We start from the raw sequence: 18,231 nt of genomic DNA on the forward strand, positions 1-18,231 counted from the left end.
CGAGATTCCAAAACCTTTCGTCTAGCCTAATTGGGATCACAGCATTCGCTACACAGCAGAAAACAGAGACGGCTATAAGCCTGCTCTCTCTCGTGAGTGCTATCATCAGAAGCCTGTTCTTCACGGTTCCCTTACTAATAGGTCTAATTAGGAAGGCTGTTTAAGTCTTTTTGGGTGAGACAGCAATTAGGGAGCCGCGGAGCCGGCGCGGTCCCACTCCACCAACAATTTCCCCCCATTAATGCCGCTAGCGATTATTCTTCTATAGTCTCGACCATCCGAAATAGAAATCATTACTCACGTTTTCCACCCAGGCATTCTTATTCCTAAGTACGACTCAGTCTCCATGACTTCGGCAGTGGCAGCAACTGACTTTCTGACTGCTTAAAGCGTTACAGAATTACCATTGCACAAAATCAAGCTTCCATTCAACAGAGCTCCCGTTTATGTTTAACGGTATCAGTCCGAGAAAAGAAACCAAGCCATGAAGAAACAATACGATGTTGCAGTCGTCGGAGGAGGGTTCGCTGGGACTGTTGCTGCCCGCGACCTTAGCAAGGAGGGGATTTCTGTCGTTCTGCTTGAGGGTCGAAACAGAATCGGTGGAAGAACTTACACTGGCGAAGCATTCGGCACTCAACTCGACCTAGGTGGCACCTATGTGCACTGGACTCAGCCCAATGTTTGGCACGAATTGCAGCGGCACAATCTTACTAGGCTGGTACCACCACTGGATCAAGGGGAGAAAGTGTTCTGGCTGGCTGAGGACAAAGTGCACTCTGGGACACAGGCGGATTTCCTGAGTGCCGTTGGTCCAGCGATGGCACGACTCGTTGGGGATGCTCGGGCGCGTTTTCCGATGCCGTTTGACATCCATGCCGTACCCAATAGTGAAATTCGAACGGAGACTATTGAGGATCGCATGAATTCGCTGAACCTCACAAGCTACGAACGGGATGTTTTGGAAGGTGCATTGGCAGGTGTGTGCCACTCATTCAGCAAACACGGCATGGAGCAACTTCTCTGGACTGTGGCAGCGTACTTCGGAGAGTACATGGCCTTCTTTGAAACTGCTGGTACATTTGCTATTCAGGGCGGCACCAAGGCTTTGGTGGACGCCATTATGGCTGAGTCTTCAGCCGACGTGCTCTTGTCCACACCTGTCAGTGCCATTGCCGATGATGGCTCGCAGGTCACCGTGACGACCCGAGGGGGTCAACAGATTTCTGCCAGGTCAGTGGTCGTTGCGGTACCAATAAACACGATAGCCGACATCAAAATCACGCCAGAGGTCCCCGCGCCAGTCCGGACTATGATCGAGCAAAGGAATCCAACCCTGGCTAACAAGCTGTGGGTACGTGTAAAGGGTGAAATTGAACCATTTGGCATTTTTGCCCCGATCGGCAAAAATCCAATCAATGCAGCCAGAACTGAGGTCCGTCATGAAGGTGACACGTTGATAATGTGTATCTGCTCCGATGCAGCGGCAATTGACTACAATGATTTAGATGCAGTACAAGCCGCACTACGAGTATTCGTGCCAGATATCGAGGTGGTTGGCACCGCATGCCATGATTGGGTCGCCGACGAGTTCTCTCAGGGAGGTTGGATGATGCACCGGCCGGGAAACCTTACTGGTGCTGCGCCACAGATGCGACAGGCACATGGCCGGATTTATTTTGCTGGCGCAGATATCGCCGCGATAGATGTGGGTGCGATAGAGGGAGCTATGGAGACGGGTGCCGTGGCCGCTCGTGAGATTACTGCTGCCTTTTCTGGTAAAAAGCGCTAAAGTTGTTCCATATGGGCAATCAGTCGGATCAAACTGAGGATAGAATGCGCTTTTGCATTCGATATTATCGCAATGGCATCTGTCTCGCGCCATGCCATGAGACACGCTTGAGGACGGACTTGTCAGTTGCCTCAGCTTGGACAAAAGTACCTAGACTTGTGCCTGCGTAGGAACATTCGCTACTCAGACTCGTTCTCTAAAGCACCAAAGCCAAATCTCTTCATCGCGATCGTCCGCTGGATAGGCGGAGCCGCGGAAACTGTGATGGTCTCGCAAAATCTCAAGCTTTTATGTTCTCTTAGAGCCTGGCTAGAAACTGGGGCATCACTAGCTTCAAAGGAGCCTGCAGATCAATATGGTGTGATTATCTTTGAAGGATGAGCTTCTAGAACTTGCGAAGCTGCGGCTCCGGTGCATGACCCCTGTGTCAAGACCAACTACCATTACCTGCTACTGACCAAATTTTATTGGACAGCTGCATATGCTGCCGAAGTCAAGCTGAACAGAGACTGTGTGCATTCCACACCTATCCGTTGGGCCGCCCGAGACGGGGAAATCAAGGTCCAGAATTAATGAGACTGTATAAATCGCGTCAACCGATGCTCTCCGTTTAGGCTCGTCCGGAATCTAGCTTGCACAATACCTACTGAAGACCTCTCCAAGGTACAGAATAATCGTATGATTTTGCCAAACGGACACTTTCAACCATGCTTCACAGCGCGGCCGGACCAAAATTTCGAGCAGTCGAAGCAGCCGACGGTGCGGACGCCATCTTCAACATTTTCAAAAATGATGGCTGCGTCGTCATCAAGCACGCCCTCAGCCCAGAGCAGGTGAAGACTTTGAATGCCGAGATCGACATTCCCATGTCCAAGATCGATGCAGGCTCAGACAAGACGGATCCTGAAATCCAGGAGTTTCACGGCGCCCAAACCAAGCGCCTGACGAACCTGGTCACCCACAGCAGAGTATTGCGCGAAGAAATTCTCAACCACGATCTTATCCACTCTGTGTGTGAGGCGGTCTTCAAGGCGGATTCTGGAGACTACTGGATGACCACAGCTCAGGCAATCGATATTGGTCCCGGCAACAAAGCACAACCACTGCACCGCGATTTGGCACAGTACCCGATATTTATAAACATGGGTCGCGATGGTCCCGAAGCGATTATCAATTTCTTCATCGCACTAACCGAGTTCACGGCCGAGAACGGGGCCACTCGATGTATTCCTGGTAGTCACCGGGACGAGAACTTGTGGGACTTTGGACAGCCTGAAAACACTGTCCCTGCCGTGATGGAAGCAGGAGACATTTTCTTGTTTTGCGGCAAACTGATCCACGGGGGCGGTGTGAATCGGACCACTGACTTTGTTCGGCGCGCCATCTCGCTGCCCTTTCAGGCCTCCTATCTGACTCCCGAGGAAGCATATCCTTTCTTGGTGGATAAGGACATTGTAAAGTCGATGCCGCCACGAGCTCAGAAGATGATTGGGTTCCGCTCGGTTTTCCCGAAGGGCAGTCCTGGCCTGTGGCAGAGCGATGGCAGAGAGCTGGCCACAATCCTTGGGCTATAAAAGTGCCAGGCTACATGGCACTTCTTTTGTTCAAGAGAAAGCAGGTCGAGGTCGAGTGAGGTCGGGATATAGTAGCCAACATACCTCTTCTTAGAAACCAATGAATAATGATCTCCATCTTCTCGCTGTTCACTCTCGCTATTGATCGACTCTAAGCATCGGTTGAATAAGACCAATGTGAAAACTAACCATGTGTCAACAGTAAGTCGGCCTTCTAGTCCACGTCAAGTCTACCTGCAGTAAATTAACTTTTCTTTATTGTCTACTGTCGTACTAAACGCCGGTTTGCGAGATGTAATTTGACTTCTTCTACAGATGAGAAGACGTCCTCCGCCCTCATCAGTCTCCAGATCGTGAGGCACGAGTGAAGTTACATCCATTCCTCAACAACAGGCTCAGACTTCCATCGACCACTCCAAGCCCGTTTTGATGCTTCCCCATCGAGCAGAAAATATATCTCTCCAATAGTACGACCGACGACGCCATACAGACTGAGCAGCAAATCTGGGCATATCCGCGTTTCCTTCCTGAACATAGGTCGAATTCAGCTTCATGAATCCCTCCTCTCTCAGCCTCGTTTTCTCGTTGCTCTCGTAGCGAGGCACTATCATGGAGAATTTGTCCTTTTGCATCTTTCTCAGTAATCTGCACGCAAGCTCCGCGGTTGCCTCCAGTCCAAGGGTCCAGCTGGCATCGACGTAACCGAATGAGAGGATAGCATTGGGTAAGCCGTCGAGCATGGCTGCTCTCCACATGTAATGTTCTGAAATCCGAAAGTCTTGGCCGTCGACTATAAATTTGACCCCTCCTGCAGCTTGCATTTTGAGTCCCGTAGCCGTGACGATGATATCTGGCGCCAACTCTTCTCCAGATTTGAGACGAATACCAATCTTTGTAACTGTGTCAATAACACCGGTCTTCACACTACCTTTGCCGCTCCTTAAAGCCTCGTAGAAGTCCCCGTCAGGACACATGCACAACCTTTGCTCCCACGGCCAATATTTTGGATCGAAGTTCGGGTCCAACGACATTCCCACTGGCAACTCCTTCTTGGTCATGGAACGAAGCATCCTCCTGGCTACCCGTGGAAACCACTGGCAATAGCGCACCTGCAGCAACGGTAACAATATCCATTTGAAACGGATCAACTTTGCCGCCAACCCTCGTGGACAAGCTAACCTAATGGCTCTCTCTATAGCATCCTCCCTCGGTATTGAAACTATATAACTTGGTGACCGTTGGAGCATTGTCACATGAGAAGCTTTCTCGGAGACTGCCGGTAACAACGTAACGGCAGTTGCCCCAGAGCCGATGATAACGATGTTTTTATCGGCGTAGTCGAGATCTCGAGGCCAGAATTGAGGATGAACAACCGTTCCCTGAAAGTCGCTCAATCCTGGGATATTGGCATTGCGACCTCGGTGGTAATCATAGTAGCCGGTCCCGAAGAAGAGAAATCGCGCGGAGAGAGTCTTCCCTCTCGCCGACTCCCCATCTGTCAGGTCGAGAGTCCACTTCTTGGCCTCAGTAGACCACTCCGCTCGGGTTACACGATGGTGGAACTTGATCTTTTGGTCGATTCCTTCCTGCGCCGCGCACTCCTTGAGGTATTGGGCGATCTTGGACCCGTGGGCGATCGCTGATCTCTCATTCCAGGGCCGCCAAGAGTAGCCAAATGTGTAAAGATCTGAGTCGGACCGTATACCTGCACAGCACATGAGCTTCTTTACTTCTATTTCCGTGAGCGCAGTGTATCCTCACCTGGGTACTGGAACAGGCTCCAAGTTCCACCCACCTCATGGCGTGACTCTAGAATGCAATAACTGAGGTCGGGATTGCGTACTTGCAATCTGGATGCTAGACCGATGCCAGAGATGCCAGCTCCGACAATGATGACGTCGTAATCGACATCCTGTAACTTTGACTGGGAAAGGGGAATCATTTTTGCTGGATTTGTCTCCCTTTTTCACCTGGTGATCCTGAACCTCTGTCGAGCACGTCGTCTTTCGAAGAACGTTGGACAAGAAGGGGATGAGATTATTGCTCGGCATCCTCAACTGGAGCCCCGAGGCGCCAACTTATGTCTAGTATCAAGTCAAGTATACCAGGCTCATAGACGTCAGTCCCCTAGCTATTTCGGCGTGGTTCTCATGCTCTAATTAGGCTGTTGCTTGTCCAAGTTACAGTAGCTTGCGGACCCGCAGAACCCCAGACTCGCGGAGCCGCAGACCCCTGACCTCACTGCCTACCTCGTTGTTAGGGGCCTGCCCCTGCTAGCCTTCCGCTCCAACTGTGATAGAGCTATCTGAGGCTGCCCGGGAATTTTAATTTTTTGTTCTTGATCGCACGCACATGGAACCGTCAACGGTTCCGCGGGTATATACCCCGTCCACCATGTCTCATGGGCCTCGAGGCAGAAGCTTGCCCCGTTCCAGGGCGATCTTGATAGCTGGACCAATTTCGCATAAAAGACAGGAAGATGCCTGTCAAAGTTCTCTGGTCCCCGTGTCCCAAACAATCAGAATTTTCAGGCACCGAAAGAGTCCACTGCTTCCTAAAGCGTCATCATGATTCAAAGCTCCAAGCAGGTCGTCTTTATCGGCGCTGCCGGCGAAATGTGCCGGGTGGCTATTAACTTGTTTGCCAAAGCAAGCGCTGCACCTCTCTTGCTCGCCGACATCAACGAGACCACACTCGAGCGTGTAGCCTCCGAACTCCCAGAAGGACGTGCAACGACACGCAAGCTCGACCTTTTTGACCCTACTGCTCTCCGCGAGATAGTCCAGGGCGCCGCACTAGTGGTGCTTGGCGCCGGTCCTTATGCCCGGACGTCAATGCCAGTCCTTGAGGCTTGCCTTGAGGCAAGAGTTCCCTATCTCGACTACGACGACGACGTGGAGAGCACGCAGGCCGCGCTTGAATTGAATGAGAAGGCTAAGAGTCTTGGTGTCCCTTGTTATCTTGGTTGCGGTGCCTCGCCGGGTATGAGCAATATTATGGTGATGGACGCTGTAAAAGGCCTTGATACAGTGGACAATATCGACCTCTGCTGGTGGGTCGGTGACGAAAGAGGTGCCGGAACAGGCAAGGCAGTCATTGAACACTTTCTCCACATCACTGCAGGACCCTGCTTGACATGGGAGAATGGCAAGCCCGTGGTTCATGAAAGCTTTGTTGAGACTGGATATGCTCCTCTCATACCGGGCCACGGTGAGACTCTCTTACACGAGACCGCTCACCCCGAGCCGGTGACGCTTCCACGGCTTTTCCCAAACGCTACTCGAATCCGGTGTCTCGGTGGGGTTGATCCAGTCCCATTCCAGGGCTTGGGACGTGGCCTCGGGACAGCAGTCCGTACGGGCCGTATACCAATGTCGACTGCCGTCGATTTTATTTTCGGTCTGATGAACGAGCCACCTTCAGCTGAAGGTTTCAGCGCAGCTATGGGCTTCCTCAAGGAACAATACCGAGGCGGTGATATTTCGGTGAAAGAGCTGCTTCAGTTAGGATCCCATGCTGTTGAGACTGTTGCACCATGGCGGTACGGCTTTGCTGGTATGTTCGACCAAGTCCGTGAGGGAAAGGTTTCCACCCTCGAGTTGTTGAGTTTTCTCATCAACTCGGCTCGCGGCAAAACCGTCCCAATACGGTCCGGTTTACTGGCTCGTGTCACTGGAACCCGCAATGGGGCTCCGGTTGTATCGATGAGACGCATTCCTACGACTGGCAAAGACGCCTTTTTGGGAAAGAGTATGGGTGCTGTGACCGGAGCTTCTACGGCAGCTTTCATGCTGCTGGCAATGGATCCAGAGAACAAGAAGCGCGCCGGTGTCTTGTGTCCCGAGGACTGGGCTGAGCCGCAATCTTTCTACGAGGCTCTTGAGCGCATCGGATGTCCAGCGAAGGATATTGTCGAATCGCTCTGAGAAAATCCAGCGTGGAGGGTCGATCAATTACCACAAGTTGTCAACAAGATGCATATGCTTCAAAATGTGGAAATACTTGAGAGGACGAAAGTATGCATTGCCCCAGGGTCAGTTATAGTATTTGAGCTTGAACCAAAAATCCATGTTAGATCCTACATATCATCACTAGAGTTGCAGGAGATTCCTAGTGAAAGCAATACTGGCAACATTCAAGGCCTACCAAAAATTGGAGTAAATGTTGACTCGCTAGTCTCGTTAAGGCATAAAATACCTACCTACATAGGTAGCTATCCTCTGTATATGCTTACCACGCCTGTCATTTACACCCTGCCTACCTTTGCCAAACGCAAAGTGACCTTTGATTTCGCAAATGTAGATTTCCCAGTCTTCACCCCCCTTTAAATTTTGATGGTCATTTAGAGTGCGTTTCGACCCTGGACCCCGGCCCCCAATGCTGATGAGCCGGCCACGACAACTAGACTCTGTCATGATGTCAGAGACAAGGCTGGTTTAAACGTTGAAAACACGGCATATGACCAGAGCTTAAGATTCGATGCTTCTGATGCTGTCTATACCGGTATTATATTTCGCTGATTATGTGTTCTTCTAATTCCTTCCCTGGGACTTGAGACGCCCCAGCCCTTGCGTTATCCCTCCCATTTCGCCCGATCATCCCGCCTTGAAACATGGAGGCTACCTATTTTACGTGCACGTTAGGCCAGGCCGTGAACCACCAACAAGGCAAGTCATACAGGACAATCGCCGAGTTTATCGACTTCAAGGCGCACAATGCTTCTGACGTACCTGTACTCGGTTTGTACCAGCTCACACCGAAGCCTGCACAAGAATGGATTCCTCATGTCCTGACCTTCAAGGACGTCTATAAAGGTATCAACCTGGTCGCTGAGGCGGTGTTGAAAACGTTTGATGATGTCCCACAGCGACAGACGGTGGTCCTTCTGTGTCCGAGTTCGCCAGGGCTTTTGTTCACCTGGCTGGCACTGATTTGGCTCGGTCACCCGGTCCTGCTGGTTGCGCCTCAATGCTCTCCATCTGCGATTACCCAGTTGTGCAAGTCCTGCGGAGTAGAGTTGATGTTGTACGAGGAGCCTTATGGGGACCTTGCGACGAAGGCCTCGCGGGAGGCAACGCAATCAGACGATAGATCTCTTACCGCTCACGGCGTGCCTTTTGCTGGAGAGAATATCCTCCAAGTCATTAAGCATACACCTACCGGTCCACTTATACCTCCAGTTCATGTCCAAGAAACGGAAGTGGCATATCTCCACCACACATCCGGTACCTCCAGCGGCGTTCCCAAGCCGATCCCTCAAACGCACAGAGCAGCGATTGGGGTACTCCCGATCCTCGACGGCACAAAACAGGCAACGTTCACCACAACACCGCTCTACCACGGCGGTGTCGCCGATCTATTCCGGGCTTGGACCAGCAATGCCATGATCTGGCTCTTTCCCGGCAAAGACCTTCCCATCACGGCTGCAAACGTTTGCAAATGCCTCGACGCCGCTTTGACCCCCGCGGCTGACGGGATGGCACCGGAGACAAGGTATTTCTCCTCTGTACCGTATGTCCTACAAATGCTAGCCGAGGACAAGGATGGCCGGAGCCATCTCCAAAGGATGGATATCGTGGGCGTCGGAGGCGCGGCTCTACCGGCCGAAGTTGGCGACAGCCTCGTCAAGGACAACATAAACCTCGTCTCGCGGTTTGGCAGTGCTGAGTGTGGGTTTCTCATGTCGTCCCATCGAGACTATGCGAAAGACAAGGAATGGCAATACCTCAGAGCCGCACTCGGAGGAGAGCTTCTTCAGTTCGAGCCCCAAAGCGAGGGGGAGGGCCTTTCAGAACTCATCGTTCGACCAGGATGGCCACATATGGTATATATTCCACATCCCACGATATACCTTTCTTGTGTGCTATCTGATAACTGATACCGTGACAGGCCAAACGGAACCGAGACGACGCCTCCTTCGCCACAGCCGACCTGTTCACGCCGCACGCGACTATCCCCGACGCATGGCGGTATCATTCCCGAGCTGACTCGCAGCTGACGCTCATCACTGGCAAGAAATTCGACCCGGCGCCGCTCGAAGATGCCATTCGAGCATCCCCGGCCTCGGCTGTGACCGAGGACATTCTGATCTTCGGCAACGGCAGACCCTACCCAGGGGCCTTGCTGTTCCCTCGCAACACAGTTAGAGGCGGAGATGTCATACTTCAAAGAGTCGCACCGGTGGTCGAAGCCCTGAACCGCCAGAGCCAGAGCCATGCGCGGATACCGAAGAACATGCTCATCCTCATGGATCATCTCGACGGAGCACCACTGGAGAAGAGCAGCAAAGGAACAGTTCTCAGGAACAAGGCTGAAGAAAGATTCGCCGTACAAATCGCAGCTGCCTATGCAGAAGAGGCGCTCCCCAACGGTACTGGGACTGGTCTTCATCCTCCAGAGGTGCCCGACGATGAAATACCCGCAAGGATTCGCAGCATTGTTCAGGCCGTCGTTGGCGAGGGCGATAACGGCCCCGAAACCCACGTGGAGACTCTGACCGAGGATACAGATCTTTTCGCATATGGAGTGGACTCCGTGGCGTGCATTCAAATCCGGCGTGCGCTGTCTCAGCTGCTGCCCAAATCCGCAAGCTTGCCATTAACCGTGGTCCAAGACACAGGGACCATCGCGGGGCTGAGTGATCTTATCCTTCGTGTGAGGGCGGGAAAAGCAGGCAATGGAGTCCGGGAGCAAGGGAGAGACGAACAGAACCAACATCGGCTTATGCTCAAGCTGGTCGACGAGTACAGCGTTTTCGACGTTTCTCAATCGCAGCCATCCTCCACCCCAGCCTCGCTTCCCACACAGACCGGAACAGACTGCTCACCACTCGAATGTCCAGGAAGTAAAAAGGGCATGCACGTCCTCCTCACAGGCCCGACTGGCTCTCTAGGCGCACACATCCTACACCAACTCCTCTCGAACCCTTCCATCTCGACAATCCACCTCCTCGTCCGCGGCGCGACGCCAACCGCCTCACGTGAACGTGTGTTGAAAGCTTTGACCTCGCGCCGTCTTCCCGTCCCGAGTTCCTTCGACAAAAAGACACAGATCCACAGCTGCAAGCTCTCGGACGCCCAGCTCGGACTCTCCAACGAGACATACGAGGCGTTGGCAGAGGACGTGGACGTGATCATCCATCTAGCATGGAGCGTCAACTTCCTGTTACCTCTGCGTTCATTTGCGCAGACTCACCTCGCGGGCACCAGAAACCTGATCAATCTCGCTCTATCCTCGTCGAACAGGAGGACGGCACCCAGGTTCATCTTCTGCTCCAGCGTAGCTGCTGTATCAGCTTACCCTTCTTCAATGACTTCTCACCCCACGATACCCGAAAGTGTGCTTTCAAACCCCGCTGTGGCCGGTCCAACAGGCTATGCCCGGTCGAAATGGGTCGCCGAACAGATCTGCAAACGTGCCGTCCGGGAAACCCACCGACGACTGAAGAACCGTATCTCCATTGCCCGGGTGGGACAGTTGTCCGGGGCAAGCGACACGGGGGTGTGGAGTCCCAGTGAGGCGTATCCTCTGATGCTCAGCAGCGCCGCGGTCACGGGCTGTCTGCCGGATCTGGACCGCGCAAGGAGGGATCAGGGTGAGAAAGAAGGGGAGGTACTCGCCTGGCTCCCTGTCGACGTTGCCGCGAGGGCGTTTGTGGAGGATATACTCGACCAAGACGACTATCTAGCGTCTCGCCAAGCGCAAAGCGGTGTCAAAGACGTCGTCACCGCGAAAGCAGAAGCAGAGAGAAACAGCATGGGAGGGAGAGGTGAAGAAGAAGAGGAAGAAGACGGACTCGTGGTGCACCATATCCTTAACCCCTCCAACCGCGTTACCTGGTCCGACCTCCTGGCCTGGCTCTCACGGCGGCGGCGGCGGCAGCAGCAGCAGCAGCAGCGAGCCGGAGGAGCCTTCGAGGTCGTCCCCGTTCACGAATGGCTCTCCCGCCTATCGCGCTTACAAGACACCGACGATGCTGAGAGGCGCGACCACCCGGCCCTGCGACTGCTGGGCTTCTGGGAGAAGGCTTACGGTGGTGATGCTGCGGGAGATGTAAATGCGCCCAAAGCCACAGAGGCAGCAGTAGAAGAGCAGGAAGGGGCTGAAAGGAACCTCGAATGCCAGCGCGAGAATGGCGACGAGACCGCCGCCGCTGTCGGAGGGCCTGCAGTACCCACAGTACACTACGAAATGGCAAAGACATACGAGCGCATGCTCTCGCTCAGAGACGCAGACGGGCTTCTGAACGAGGAATACGTCTCGAGAATGTGGGAATGGATCAGGGACAATGTTTGAATTGGCTTCTTTGGAGGATTCCATGCACGCTGTACCCTAGATGGGGAGACGGGGTCGTGACACAGACAAACGTATGACACTCTGATATTCGCTATCATTCGACAGGACTAGAGAAATCAGCATCTTGTCGAAGGGGAAAACAGAATCAATGGTCAATGGTCAATCCAATAATCATGAAGCTCATCTAATCAGCTTTTTCTCACCTTGCCTTTTTTTTTGTGGATATTTCATGATGCCATGAAGCATAATCTCGTCTCTACGTTTGTTGTGTACACACCAGCACTTCGGGCTGGCCCAAGCTCATGTGTTGCTCAGCAGCTCAAGTCACCCGTAAAATAGCTCTGACTGCTCTCGTCTCTGAACCACTGAGCAGGCCGTCCTGTGGCCCTGTAACATTCCAGCATTCCAGTCCGTCCCGTGTTGCGCTCTAGCTCTGGCTGTCTTTAGCTCGGGTGATTCGTGGTCGACATCATAGTGGCCGACAACAAGTTATCGGTGTAGACCAACTGGCGCTGTCGTGACATTTGCCACCTCTGTGCATGCTCTTGGAACATTCCAGCAATATTGTGAATCCTATCCTCTGTGCTTCCGTCCCATTCCCGCCGGCGAGTACTGTCGTCGGCCAGCGACCTGGATAAGATGTCGAGTACAAGATGCAGAGCGGCTAGACATCTTCACACTTGAAGCAAGAAGATGCTAACCTGCCCCTCTCTCCACGGATCTACCGAATGAACATCCCCTCGGCTCTGCCCCAGAAATTGCGCGCCTTGTTCACATGATCCAAGCCGAGCATCTCATCTCCGTCCTGGATAAGATCGACAATGATATCGTCATCTTCAATGTATCTCGGCTTCGCATAAAGCGTCCGAGAGACGAGTGCAAACTTGATTTGCTGCAACAACTTGCCCTTGATACCCGTTCTCTTGCTGATGCGTTCCTTCGTCTCCTTGAGAGGTTCACCTGGTTTGAGCATGAACTTGAAGGGGACACCATGGGGTTTATTGGCCTCTTTGTCGAAGTGGTAACAATAAATGAACCGGTCATCCTCGGAAGCATTCAGCTCTTCGTCGGGGATTTTCTCAGCATACAACGTGGTGAACTCATTAACTCCAACCACGTTGAAATCCTCGATCAGTTCTTTGTGGATTTTGCCGCCGTGGACTTCGAGCACCCGTATATTGCGAGCGGTCTGTTCGTCCAGGTTGAGCTTCTTGGCAATGCCGGCAACCAAATCTCCGATGATGCCGTTCTTAGCGACGAGTATTTCCAGTGGTTCCTACACCTCGTTAGGAAGATAAATGACTTTTGGCATGTGGAACCTTACCTCTTTACTGATTCCATCACTTAGCCAGATCACTTTCATGATCTTTTTGGTCTCGTAATCAGCCAGACTTGTTTCGAGAACCTCGTAATACAACGCGTCGCCGCGATGAGTGGCATATCCACCGTAGGAGGAAAACTGGGACTGAAGGATTTGTTGGAGGTTATGGTTCATCCCGCGCTTGATCCACATTTTTATCTTATTGTTAGTTGCGCTGATGGTTGCGAATCGAATGTGAGTTGGGTCAACCTTGAGGTGCTCTCCGACCTTTGCAGAAAATTGGTCGTAAGTCATTTTCTTGCTGAGACCCAGCACGAAGGCTTCTCCTTCAGTGCCTGGTTTTGGATAAAAGCTAACAGGTATTCTGTTCAGCAGGTAATCATAGTATTGTCGCGCATCGGTGTATGTGGCAGTGGACGGGTCAAGATCAGGGAGGTTTTGTTGGAAGCAGATGATGTCGCCGTCCTGGATCTCGGACTGTTGGAAGGTTTGCTTCGGCTTCATGGCCTCAATCATTGAGAACTTGATTTCTTCGAACAAGAGGATCGGCGTGCTTGGATCCCAGCCCATGATCCGATTGATCTGGGGTGCGATTTCCTGCACTTTGTCCAGTTTCTTGACGTAGACATGGCCCACACCAGTCAAAGTTTGAGCCTTGACGTCAAAATATTTGAGGAAGACCAGAATTGGGACATTGCCGCCCGCGGCTTGTGTGGGATCTGACCACTGGATTTTGCCGTCGTCTCCTGGAGTCCCATTCTCGGCCCAAAGATAGAACGGCCTGCCCCTCGACCCGTACTTGTTCATTGCTTCTTCCATGGTTATTTCGACATCACGAATAGGCTGATCGGGACGATTCGTTTTGTTTTGTCGACCCACCATGGCCCAAAATCGAATTTGATCAGACCCCAGCCCAAGCTCCTCTGCAATAGTCGCAGCGAACTCGCTGATTTTGGTCGTACGAAGGACTCGATAAACTTGGGCAGCGGCTGGATCAGTCTGTTCGAGGTCGTAACTGGTCAAGTCGAAACCGTGATGGGCCTGGAAGCTCTTTTCTGTGATTACGCCAACGTTCATGTAGAGATGAGCCTCTTCGCGCTCCTTCTTCTTCCTCGCAAGCTCCGCTTGTTCCTCGGAAATTTTGACCTCGATGTGCGCAGGAATGTCGGACTCGCTCACGTTGAGGAGGACGTCGTCCAGCCTGCTCTTTCGGATGTACACCAACATATAGGCATTCATGGATCTCTTTGTGGAATAGCCTCGCATGTATGGCTGGCGTTGTCCCAAGCCGCCATTAGCGACGTTGGCGTACTCGCCTCCAAAATTTTCTTCCAGCACTTCTTTCATGGTTGATCGTGTGACCCGGTCATCGTCAAATTTGTAGAAGTGACCGTCCTTGGTGGGCTTGAGGAAAGCATAATAGTGGCCTGCATTGAAATCGCCGCTGTGGACAAGTACGCCGTGTAACTGGTAAATCCACGGTTCCGTCGACGCCGCTTTGGCCTCGTCCGAAAGGTAGAGAGATGCATCAAATTCTTCGGGAAACTCGTGTCTGTCGTTGACCTTCATCATGGCATCGCGATTGATATCATATTCAAATCTCTTCAGCTGCAGATGGAGGACAGGTGGAAAGTATTCGAAAATGACGCCCTTCCGAGCATCCTGTAGCTTGTAAGGCTCACCAGCATCGTACTTGTTCTCACCCTCGAGAGTTTCGACCTGGATGTAGTCCATGAAACTCTCGTGCAGGTTTTTGTTGCCTCTGACATTGAGCTGGATGTCCCAGAATTCCTCTATCCTTGAGGACTCAAAGTCGACGTTGATGCATGATATGTAAGTTTTAGTCTTTCCGACAAAAAGTTCGGGCAGCGTTCGTTCTGCTGGTGTGCCTTTCATCTTCTTTTCCAAGACTTCCATCAATATCCGCGACAGTTCTTGCACGTCTTGCTGCTCGAAAATTTGCCGGGTATCCCATCCAAAGGACGCGGTCAACTCGTTGGTTGAAACTGCAAACCTATCTTTTTGAAGTCTGTAGAACAATCGCTGAAGTGTCCAAGCACTGTTGCTCCGGCTGGCTTCCTGCTCGGTGGGGATTTGGTAGACGGCTTTGCGGAACAAGTTCGTGAAATAAAGCGATTGAAGAAGAGAGTTCAAATAACAGGTTGCGCCCTGATTCTTCAAGCCGACCATGCCAGTCTCTTTCTTAGAGTCGTATCCTTCGAAGTTGTGCCACAGGACGCCGGTGGGGTCTTTGATGATACGGACATAGGCCGTCAGTTTCGCTTCGTCATTCTCCACCAAATGCCTCGACCCATCTTCCCACGGTTGGTGGAAGGCCTTCCTGAGTTCTACAAATCTAGTGAAGCCCCAGTCGCCTTCTTTTGCGTTGAAACGATGAGTCGCGGTGTGCGTGCGGTATAGGGTTGGGTCGTTCGGATTCCATAGGACGAGGGCAAACTGAACGCAGGCGTACCAGTCTGGCGGAGGATCGCTCTCGAAACCGTGTTCTAGGTAGAAGGAAGCACAGTCGACCTGATTTCCGTATGGGAAAAACAGCACTCTCCAAGGATGTCCGCCACACTCGAAGACTGGGCCGTGCTCTCTCCTGGAAAGGGTCCGCCATTTTTCTATGTGCCATGTATGATATGCTTCGGCTTCAACTTCGACATCAGGTAGGTCGACAAGGACATGACGCTTCATCGTTTCGACTGCGGCATATGTCAGTTCCCGGACGGGCGGGGAGGGGCCAGTTTTTGGGTGAACATACAGTCATCGGCCCGGGGAAGGGTCTCTGCAGGTCCTTCTGAGGCATCGTCGGGAGAGATGTTGACAACCTCATTTTCTGGAGGGTACTGGTCGTAGCCATCAATCAGCATGTCGGGTCCTGCTAACTGCAAGTCATGGAAGCGGGAGGCGAAGTTAGCGTCCATGGTCGGTGGTAGGAATGCAGGGATGCAGCGCAGAAAAAAGGGTAGCGCTAGGGTAACGCTCAACATACGTTGTCCATGTTGAGGAGAGACAAGGCGAACGCGTGATATTGAACTGTGCGGAAGAGCAGACGAGCACGGCGGCCGGGGCAGCTCTTTCCTCACGTTTCCGCAGTTGACGCTGAGAGGGAAGGAGGGATGTCACAATGTGTCGGTGATGCAAGGAAGGCTCGTCAGCAAGACCAGACTCGCCACCCACCCGTGAATCTAGAATTTAGATAAACGGCACTGGCAGGGCTAATGGATGGCCTGGTTGCGAGAGTCAATTGCGCAGGTACCTGCGGGAGAAATAAAGATGGGATGCGGTACCAACGGGTCAAATCATTCCTGGCCCATGGTCTGCAGGCTTCCAGAATAGACGTCAAAGCCGCCGGCCTGCACAAGCTTTTGAACGAGCGAATAGCAGTGCCCAACGCCCAGACTCCCTAGTGTGAGTGACGCCCACAGAATAAGCATCCCTCACCTATCCGTCTCGCCGTCACCTATTGTCCCACCCACCTAACAATGACCAGGGACTCGCTATACCTACCCCCCAAGGCGTCGGTATACTTACCCCATTGGCGGTCGACCGCTAAGCACTTTCAAACGCCCTTGGTATGACTCTGCCCCTCTCCAACAATTACAACTTCACCGCGATTCTTTGAGCAACCTTCTGCTGCCCATGCGCTCACTCAGACGACTGTGGCGAGATGACCATCAATAGTCTGTATGACTCGTCGGGCCTGTCGTTTGGTATGAAATGCTCCAGGTCGCTCAGCTTTCGAGGCCCCGGGCCTTGCGCTTAAGCTTGTGCAGCCTTCCTGCGCAAACGTGCAGATGGACGTCATCTCAAGCAGGGAGGAGTCCACCTCCATGGCGGCCAGCTTCGACTTTGGATGAGTATGAAATTGATGCCGCTGCTGTTCGTCTGAGCGGATCTGCTAACAGCAATGCCGCAGTTGGGTTGACCGCCCTATTCGTCCCATCAGCCTGCGCCAGCTCTTTTTCTTTGGTCGCACGTTGACCGAAAGTCGTTTGCTGAGCTCCGCCAACTATGTCCGCATGGAATTGCCTACAAGGTTTGTTCGTCCTGTCAGCAACGAATGCAACCGCTTACCTGATCTCAGACTTGCTCACCGCCTGCGAGACATGCAGCGTCTGCCCTATGTTGTGGTGACCAATCCGCACCTGTCATTCGTCTACGAGCTCTACTACAAGTCCTTTGAGAGCTTTCGGCGTGTCCCTGTCATCCGAACAGTGGAAGAGAACGAGGAATTTTGCAAAGTCATCAGCGACAACTTGAAGGAACATCTGGCGGTGATCCCCAACCTGGTCATGGGAGTTCTCGAATGCCAAGACTTGGTTTCCGTCGATACGATGGACAATTTTGTACAGGCCATGCTGCGAGCTCGAATTTCGAGACGAGTCATTGCCGAACAACACCTTGCGCTCACTGAAACATTCAATTCGCCATGGCACGTGCCCCAGCCCAGCTCTGAGAACGAGTTTGTAGGCGAAGTCCTACTGCGGTGCAATGCTAGGGACGTCATTGAACGATGCGGCCGATTCACCCAAGAGATTTGCAAGTCGACCGCAGGCCCTGATCCATTGGTACCCGAGATTCAAATCCAGGGTCATACCGGCGCCACGTTCCCTTACGTACTGAGCCATCTTGAATATGTTGTGGGAGAACTGTTGCGGAACTCGATTCAAGCAGTCATGGAAAAGTACCGTGACCCTCGAGAACCACCACCGCCTATTAACGTCCTTATCTGCGAGGCACCCCAGAACGTGGTTATCCGCATTTCTGACCAAGGCGGAGGCATACCTCGAGATATCATGCCCTTTTTGTGGTCTTTCAACAAAGGACCTAGAAGTGCTTCACGGCTACAAAACTTCAGGGACGTCCCGACCCTTGCGGCCACCATGCAAGAAGTTCGACTATCTCCGAGCGACAAGCCCAGTGGAAAGATCAGGGACTCCTCCCTCAGCACTTTAGCTACAAGGCACCCTGACCTTCGTTTGGGCATGGGTTTGCCAATGAGCCGTGTGTACGCCGAATATTGGGCGGGTGGGCTCGAGCTGCATAGTCTTGAAGGTTATGGGGTGGACGCATTTCTGCAAATCTCAAAATTAGGCAACCAGAACGAACAGCTTACATCGCGAGCCACGATTGATGCGGTGTGAAACCGGCGGCTCAGCAGCGGAAGAGAGACAAGGAAGTCCAGGTTAAATTCTCTTGGAATGGCTCAATTGCCGTGTGCTTGAGATTCCCATGTGCAT

At 52.6% G+C, this 18,231-nt stretch overlaps 7 protein-coding genes across 7 annotated transcripts; 5 read left to right on the top strand and 2 right to left on the bottom strand.

The window, feature by feature from the left end:
* Positions 1–484: 484 nt before the first annotated feature.
* Positions 485–1,792, top strand: Z520_05938 (uncharacterized protein; the record flags this gene model as incomplete). The annotated part of the gene is made up of 1 exon (XM_016776441.1): positions 485–1,792. The coding sequence occupies one exon, from the start codon at positions 485–487 to the stop codon at positions 1,790–1,792; it is 1,308 nt and encodes a 435-aa protein (XP_016632760.1).
* A 707-nt stretch (positions 1,793–2,499) lies between these two features.
* Positions 2,500–3,366, top strand: Z520_05939 (uncharacterized protein; the record flags this gene model as incomplete). Its single annotated transcript, XM_016776442.1, has 1 exon — positions 2,500–3,366. The coding sequence occupies one exon, from the start codon at positions 2,500–2,502 to the stop codon at positions 3,364–3,366; it is 867 nt and encodes a 288-aa protein (XP_016632761.1).
* A 395-nt stretch (positions 3,367–3,761) lies between these two features.
* On the bottom strand, positions 3,762–5,308 carry Z520_05940 (uncharacterized protein; the record flags this gene model as incomplete). The annotated part of the gene is made up of 2 exons (XM_016776443.1): positions 3,762–5,071; positions 5,128–5,308. 2 exons carry the CDS (start codon positions 5,306–5,308, stop codon positions 3,762–3,764), a joined length of 1,491 nt encoding a protein of 496 aa, XP_016632762.1.
* Positions 5,309–5,933: 625 nt separating this feature from the next.
* On the top strand, positions 5,934–7,292 carry Z520_05941 (uncharacterized protein; the record flags this gene model as incomplete). The annotated part of the gene is made up of 1 exon (XM_016776444.1): positions 5,934–7,292. The coding sequence occupies one exon, from the start codon at positions 5,934–5,936 to the stop codon at positions 7,290–7,292; it is 1,359 nt and encodes a 452-aa protein (XP_016632763.1).
* Positions 7,293–7,978: 686 nt separating this feature from the next.
* On the top strand, positions 7,979–11,661 carry Z520_05942 (uncharacterized protein; the record flags this gene model as incomplete). Its single annotated transcript, XM_016776445.1, has 2 exons — positions 7,979–9,190; positions 9,256–11,661. 2 exons carry the CDS (start codon positions 7,979–7,981, stop codon positions 11,659–11,661), a joined length of 3,618 nt encoding a protein of 1,205 aa, XP_016632764.1.
* Positions 11,662–12,382: 721 nt separating this feature from the next.
* Positions 12,383–15,912, bottom strand: Z520_05943 (uncharacterized protein; the record flags this gene model as incomplete). The annotated part of the gene is made up of 3 exons (XM_016776446.1): positions 12,383–12,937; positions 12,986–15,690; positions 15,750–15,912. The coding sequence occupies 3 exons, from the start codon at positions 15,910–15,912 to the stop codon at positions 12,383–12,385; spliced, it is 3,423 nt and encodes a 1,140-aa protein (XP_016632765.1).
* Positions 15,913–16,708: 796 nt separating this feature from the next.
* On the top strand, positions 16,709–18,135 carry Z520_05944 (uncharacterized protein; the record flags this gene model as incomplete). Its single annotated transcript, XM_016776447.1, has 2 exons — positions 16,709–16,848; positions 16,908–18,135. 2 exons carry the CDS (start codon positions 16,709–16,711, stop codon positions 18,133–18,135), a joined length of 1,368 nt encoding a protein of 455 aa, XP_016632766.1.
* Positions 18,136–18,231: the final 96 nt, after the last annotated feature.

The sequence above is a fragment of the Fonsecaea multimorphosa genome (genome assembly GCF_000836435.1).
Source record: "Fonsecaea multimorphosa CBS 102226 unplaced genomic scaffold supercont1.10, whole genome shotgun sequence".
NCBI classification, from domain to species: Eukaryota; Fungi; Ascomycota; class Eurotiomycetes; order Chaetothyriales; family Herpotrichiellaceae; genus Fonsecaea; species Fonsecaea multimorphosa.